This window comes from Castanea sativa, chromosome 6 (assembly GCF_040712315.1).
Source record: "Castanea sativa cultivar Marrone di Chiusa Pesio chromosome 6, ASM4071231v1".
Taxonomy (NCBI): domain Eukaryota; kingdom Viridiplantae; phylum Streptophyta; class Magnoliopsida; order Fagales; family Fagaceae; genus Castanea; species Castanea sativa.
Window position 1 is genome coordinate 4495844 of NC_134018.1, and position 6844 is coordinate 4502687.

General features: G+C 37.2%; 1 protein-coding gene and 2 pseudogenes across 1 annotated transcript; all 3 read left to right on the top strand.

The window, feature by feature from the left end:
• The first annotated feature begins 394 nt into the window (after window positions 1–394).
• On the top strand, window positions 395–2541 carry LOC142641278 (serine/threonine-protein kinase ZRK1-like). Its single transcript, XM_075815686.1, has 2 exons — window positions 395–1919; window positions 2045–2541. Exons 1-2 carry the CDS (start codon window positions 886–888, stop codon window positions 2046–2048), a joined length of 1038 nt encoding a protein of 345 aa, XP_075671801.1. The 5' UTR covers window positions 395–885; the 3' UTR covers window positions 2049–2541.
• On the top strand, window positions 2088–3735 carry LOC142638275 (serine/threonine-protein kinase ZRK1-like; annotated as a pseudogene).
• A 904-nt stretch (window positions 3736–4639) lies between these two features.
• On the top strand, window positions 4640–6094 carry LOC142641279 (serine/threonine-protein kinase ZRK3-like; annotated as a pseudogene).
• The last annotated feature ends 750 nt before the right edge of the window (window positions 6095–6844 follow it).

Sequence of the window (6844 nt, forward strand, 5' to 3'; positions counted from 1 at the left end):
AGTTGAAAATTAAAAATACTGTAGCAAAATAATTTTTAAATGTGTGAATAGTGCCATGTGACCCATTTTTAATATTTTTTTTCTAAATAAAGCTGTTGTTGGTCCCATGAACAGTGTGTAAACAGTGCTAAATAGTACGTGAACAGTGAATATTGTCCCCTTTTTGCGTTTCAGCTAAGATTTTTTGTGCGTTTACTTCCTACCACTGTAGTCGTGGGTCCCACACCGATCAAAACGCAAATGTGAAACGCTGAAGGAAACGCCGGATCCAAACAATCACTTATTTTCATTTTCTTTTACTTTCCTCCGCACAAAGCCCCACACACTCCACCACATACTCTCTTCCACGTTCCTACTCTCGTCTTCTTCTCTCGCTCCCTCTCTCTACTCCATATTTTCCATTTATCAAAAACTCTACCGAATTCAAAAGGTTTTTTGAGATTAGATATGTAAGATGTAAATAAATTTAAAAAAAAAAAAAAAGAAAGAGAAGAGAAGAAGAAGCAGCAGCACAGAAGAAGAAGAAGAAGAAGAAGAAGACAAGATACCGCAACATAGCAACATAGAGGAGCAAAAAATACCATGGACAATTTAGGAAAAAGAGAAACCCACCAACGGTAATATTTTTGTTTTGAGAAAAAGCATTTGTGTCTTTTGCAACTATAGTTCAAAGCTGCCGTGCCAAAATGTAGAAATCCTTTGAGCTCGAAAACACACTCTTGAAAAATTTTGCCAAACACGCGTTTTGAGTTTTGGGTTAGAAAACGCGCATTTTGGCCCCTTAAAGTCGAAACAAATGGGCACTTTGTATGAGATCTTTTGAATTTTTATCTTGGTGGGTGGTAGGAGAAAGAGGATAATAAGAGATTAGCATACTTTCATGCTATGTGGAGTTGGAGGAGAGATTGTCTCTTTAGAATGAGTAAGAAAAGTGAGGAAAGAAAGGAAAAAGAAAGAAGAGAAAGAGCTTTTATTGAGAATGGAAGCAAGCTATTGGAGAAGCTGCTTGTCACTTGCAATGACAAGTCTATTCCCATTCGGAGCTTCTCTGCTCAAGAGCTCCAACTAGCAACCAACAACTATAAAAATCATCTGAGAAAGCAGTGGTACAAGGGTTATCTTGAAGGAAGAAGTTTTTTTGTTAAGGCAATTCCTGACAATAAAATATGGGCTGATTTTGCCATTAATGATCTAGTAATGTCTGCACAGATGAGCTCTCATAAAAATGTATTAAAGCCTATAGGGTGTTGTCTCGAGACTCAATCTCCCATTTTAGTGTATGAATCTGCTATGAATGGTTTCCTTACGGATAGAATTTACATGTCCCATGATACACGACAACAACATCAGCCCATGGAGTGGTCCAGCAGGTTAAAGGTTGCAAGGCAGATTGCTCATGCTATTTCGTATCTTCATACCGCTTTCTCTAGACCTGTCATCCACATGGCTATACATATGCGAAATATCTTATTAGATGAACATGATGTTCCGAAATTGGACCACTTTTTTTATTCAGTATCAATCCCTGAGGGTGAAATAGACGTGGAAGTTTATGATGGCCTTTGGAATGTCTACTTCAACCCCCCTGAATTGGAAGCAACGGGCAAGGTAACTGAAAAATCAGATGTATATTACTTTGGCGAGCTTCTTCTAGAGCTTTTAACTGGAGAGAAGTCATATGATATAACTCGATTAGCAATTGATAAATATTCAAGCTTAATAGCACACATTCATACGTGTGCTCAAGCTTGTTGCATAAGTGAGATTGTGGATCCTGCTATCTTTTCAGGGAAAGGAGACGTTAGTTTAGAGCAGCAATTACAAGCTGTGCTGGACCTTGCCTTGACATGTACAGAGGAAGATCCACAGAGAAGGCCGACTATGGTGCATGTGACCAAAGAACTCAGGCGGATTGAGAGGTTTGTTCTATGATTAATTATTTAATCAGTTGGTTCATCCAAGTTCCTTTCGAACTATCACTTGTTACTGTTAGACGTGTTTACCAAAATGATTTCGTCTGATGCAATGTTGTTTTTCTTGGAAGATAATATGGGTTGCTGTTAGCATGAGGTCTTGCAAGTCGTGCAATGCAAATTACTCTTGGCTACAGAGTCTCCACATCCAAATACAGAGATTTGCAAGAGTTCACGATGTCAATGTTAAGTCTAGGCAATAATCTTGTATTGAGTTTTGTAAAGGTGTTAGCAATTCAGTTTCAAAGAAATGTTGTGATGCAGTTGGGGAATAGACGGTTCTGTTTTAGTTTGTCTGGATTCCTATGTCTTAGCTTAGTTTTCTGTTATGTGGCTAGTCTATTGTTTTCTGTGCACTAATTTTTGATTTGTTTGTCTTTTTAATAAATCTCGCAATCATAAAAAAACTGGTTTGTTTCTTCTTCTTCTTTTTTTTTTTAAATCTCTCTCAATCATTTGAAAAATAAAATGGAGTTGCTTAATAATCATGCAGCAGATTCACATTATTTCATATCCAACTATTTTAGGCACAACAACAGGCATAACTCAGTTGATTTTCAAAAGGCTTCCTGATACATAATGGGTCAAAGGTAGGAGATCAAAATGTAAACCCAAGCAAAATAGTTAGCATTCATTGTTACTTAGTGATTTCTGCACAGATGAGCGCTCACAGTAATGTATTAAAGCCCCCAGGGTGTTGTCTTGAGACTACATGTCCCATTTTAGTGTATGAATTTGCTGCCAATGGTTTCTTTGCAGATCAAATTTTTGTCTACCATATTACTCAACAACAAAATCAGCCCATGGTGTGGGAGAGAAGGTTAAAGATTGCAAGGCAGATTGCTCATGCAGTTTCCTGTCTCCATACTGCCTTCTCTAGACCTGTCATCCACATGTACATAGATATAAAAAATATCTTATTAGATGAACATGATGTTCCCATATTGTCCAACTTTTATTTTTCCGTGTCAATCCCCGAGGGCGAAACTGATATGGAAGGCTTTCAGAATCGGCATCCAATCCAATGTTCAGAACTCCCGAGCTTGAAGCAACAGACAAGGTAAATGAGAAAACTGATGTATATAAATTTGGTGTGGTTCTTCTAGAACTTTTAACTGGAGAGAATTCTGATAATATAACACGATTGGCAAATGATGAAGTTTCTAGCTTAGTAGCATACATGAATAACCGTGCTCAATTTTGTTGCATAAACGAGATTGTGGATCCTGCAATCTTGGTTGGGGAAGGAGATGCTAGTTTAGAGCAGCAGTTACAATCTGTTGTGGACCTTGCCTTGACATGTACAGAGGAAGATCCAGAAAGAAGGCAACTATGGTTGATGTCACCAAAGAACTCAGGCGGATTGAGAGCTTCGTTCCATGACTAGTTATTTTCTTAATTGAATATTGATCCGAGTTCCAATCCATTAATCAAATGTTAGCCATGTATTTACCAAAAGGATTTGATCTCCCTTGATGGCTATGCTATGCTTGGAATAGAAAGGGGAGAAGTTTATGTAAAATAGCCTTGTCTGCCATGGCTTATCACATCTGGATACATAGATGTGCCAGAGTTCACAGGCAACGCTAAATATTGAAGAAGCAATATGGCAGTATTTGAAGCTAAACACTAGGTCTCATATTTAGTCTTGGAAGAAAATTAGGAACTCAGTTTCAAATAGCTGGTTCTGTTTTAGTTTATCTGGTTTTTATGTGTCTTCAGCTTAGCTGCTGGTATGAAGATAGTCTGCTGTTTATTCTGCGTACTGACTCTTGATATGTTTCTTTCTTTAATAAATTTCTCAGAGACAAAAATGTTAGACATGTAGTTAAAATTTGTCATGAATTAACAAATGTCAAATGAACTTGTTTTTGCCATCATTTTAAATAAAAAGTAAAATGGAAACCTCAACAATCTGAGTTGAATTTTTCTTGCTCAATAGAACCTCATACTCGACTTTTTTTTTTTTGGTATTGATTTTTTTAATTAAAATCATTGGGGGAGAGAAGAATCAGGTAATATTTCTAAACTACAGAATTAAGAAGAGGGAAAAATAATGAAAACCATACTATTAACATACTTTCTAGAATTATCAAAAAAAGTGTTCCTTACGTTCATTCTGAGACATCGATCCAAATCCTTCCATTCTACTATCAAATTATAAAAATTAAAAAATAAAAAATAAAAGGGAAAACGTATGAAGGTAGAGATGAGAATGGAAACACGCAATTGTCATGCGAAACATATAGAATCGGTGGGCTCTCTATGGAATAACAGGTGCACACGTTGCCCAATGGAATGGACATTGACCCTCAGTACGAACCTTCTAGGAAGGCCTATCAAGAAAAGCTCCACTTGGGAACATCTTCAAGAAAGCCCAGCGAGGAAGGTTCCACAATCGATGGCATCTCCTTGAACTTTGTTTGTAGAATTATTATCAAAATACGAAAAGAGGTACAATGTCTAAAGGTGGAGATGCATTGATGACAAAGCATTAGTAGTGTAGCACATAGACTACTCATATTATCCAAGTAAAATATACCACACACACCACAAGATGAGCAAGTTCCTTGCAATTGTCATGGGAATCATAAAACCGGTCCTCGAGCTCTCCTGCTGACTTCACAGGTACATGTTGCCCAATGAATGGCCATTGACCCTATTATTAGTTTTAGGCAGAATAAGATTGAGGAAAACTCCACTTATACAATAGTGTTAAAGAAACCTCCCTGAACTTACTTGTAGCAATCTCCTAAAAGCTACAAAAGGCCAGCGAGGAAGGCTAAATTTCAACTTTCAAGCTATGCGGAGTTGGTGGATAGATAATTTCTTTAGAATGAGTGACAAAAGTGAGAAAAGAAGAAAGAAAAGAAATAGAGAGAGCGTTTCTTGAGAATGGAAGCATGCTATTGGAGAAGCTGATTGCCACTTGCAATGGCAGGTGCATTCCCATTCGTAACTTCTCAATTGAAGAGCTCATGAGGGCAAACAACAACTATGATAATTGCCAGAGCCTGGGTTGGTACAAGGGTTCTCTTGAAGGGAGAATTGTTTTCATTAGGGTGTTTCCAGGTCGTGAAGTATGGACCGGTTTTGTCATTCATGATCTAGTTATTTCTGCAAGGATGAGTGCTCACAATAATGTACTTAGATCCATAGGATGCTGCCTTGACACTAGACCTCCTACTTTAGTTTATAAATTTGTTGCAAATGGTACCCTTGCCGATTGAATTCATGGCACTGGTGACCTTCAAGGACAAAAACCCTTGACTTGGGTGAGCAGATTGAAGATTGCAAGGGAGATTGTTCATGTAACTTCATATCTCCATACTGCCTTTTCTAGACCCATCATCCACATGGGTATAAACATACAAAATATCTTCTTAGATGAACAAGATGTTCCCAAACTATCCACTTTTGGATTTTCATTAACAATCCCTGAGGGTGAAACTCATGTGGAAACTGATGCGGTGGTAACATATCCTAGGTATGCACCCCCTGAGTATAAAGCTACGCACAAGTTAACAGAGAAAGCTGATGTGTATAGCTTCAGTATGCTTCTGCTAGAACTTTTAACCGGACAACATTCTTATCACAAAATAAGATTGAGAAATGATAGATATGTTTGTTTAGTAGCGTACATGCATAATCAAGCTCAAGGTCATTGCATAAATGAGATTGTGGATCTTGCAATGTTGGTAGGGGAAGAAGGTACTAGTTTAGAGTGGCAATTACAAGGTGTACTGGACCTTGCCTTGAGATGTACAGATGAAGATCCAAAGAGAAGACCAACTATGGTAGATGTCACTAAAGAACTCAAGCGAATAGAGAGGTTTGTTCCATGATTAATTTTTTTCTAACTTGGTTTATACAAGTTCCTTACCAACCCGAGTTTGTTAAATATGTAGTTGCTATCATAAATTAAGTAATGCCAATACTATGAAGAATGATGATTGAATGAACTCGTTTCAATCACAATGTAAAACAAAGTTTTATTGTTGAAATATGAGATGGGTGTGGTTATAAACATTGAAATTTGGGCTAGTATGTGCATTTAACCATGAAAAGCATCAGGTCCCTTGTCCTTATTTTTAAAGAGGATATGCTTTTTATTGAGAGAGAGAGAGAGAGAGAGAGAGGAACCAGTCAGTAATCCAGTAACAGATTCAGATTGTTGAAAATCCGAATGTTTTAGGCACATCAACCGGAAGAACAAACTTAGTTGATTTTCAAAAGGCTTCCAATTTCAGTGGCTCAAAGGTAGTATTCAAAGTTAATATTTTTCTTGAAAGATGCTCTAAGAATCATATTTACAGTAAAATGAAATAATTACTGGAATTAGCTTCCCAGATTTCAAAGCCTGCATAGAGCCACGAATGCAAAGAAAATAAAAACCAACACTAACACCAATCTCTGCTTCGTTGTGTTGCTTGAACACTGCCCCATTAATGTTTATCTTATAGAAGTCATCAACTGGGAGGATCCATCTGACCTCATCACTAACAACCGGGGTAGGGGACAGAAGGTTGTGGACAATCTAAAACTCCACCACCAAGCCATCCTAACATCTGCACCTGATTTCTTCAAGCCACCATTTCTGACATCATCATGACAGTACTCATCATCCTAGACTAAATGTGAATTTCCACAACAGTACTCATTACCTTCTTTACTATACATCAAGGTATAATATCACAATCTGTTTATAAATTTAGAGATCTTTCATTCATATTAAGCATTACCCAACTTAACAAAGCAAAGCACTTATGAATCAATTAAGATTCTCTTCAAAAGAGTTGTTATAATTTGTGCCTGATGGTTTCACACACACAGATATACTGATAAATAATACATGGCTTGGTAAAAATTCA

Bases quoted from the DNA above. Each gene is read 5' to 3' on its own strand.
- LOC142641278 (XM_075815686.1), top strand. From the start codon at position 886: ATGTGGAGTTGGAGGAGAGATTGTCTCTTTAGAATGAGTAAGAAAAGT.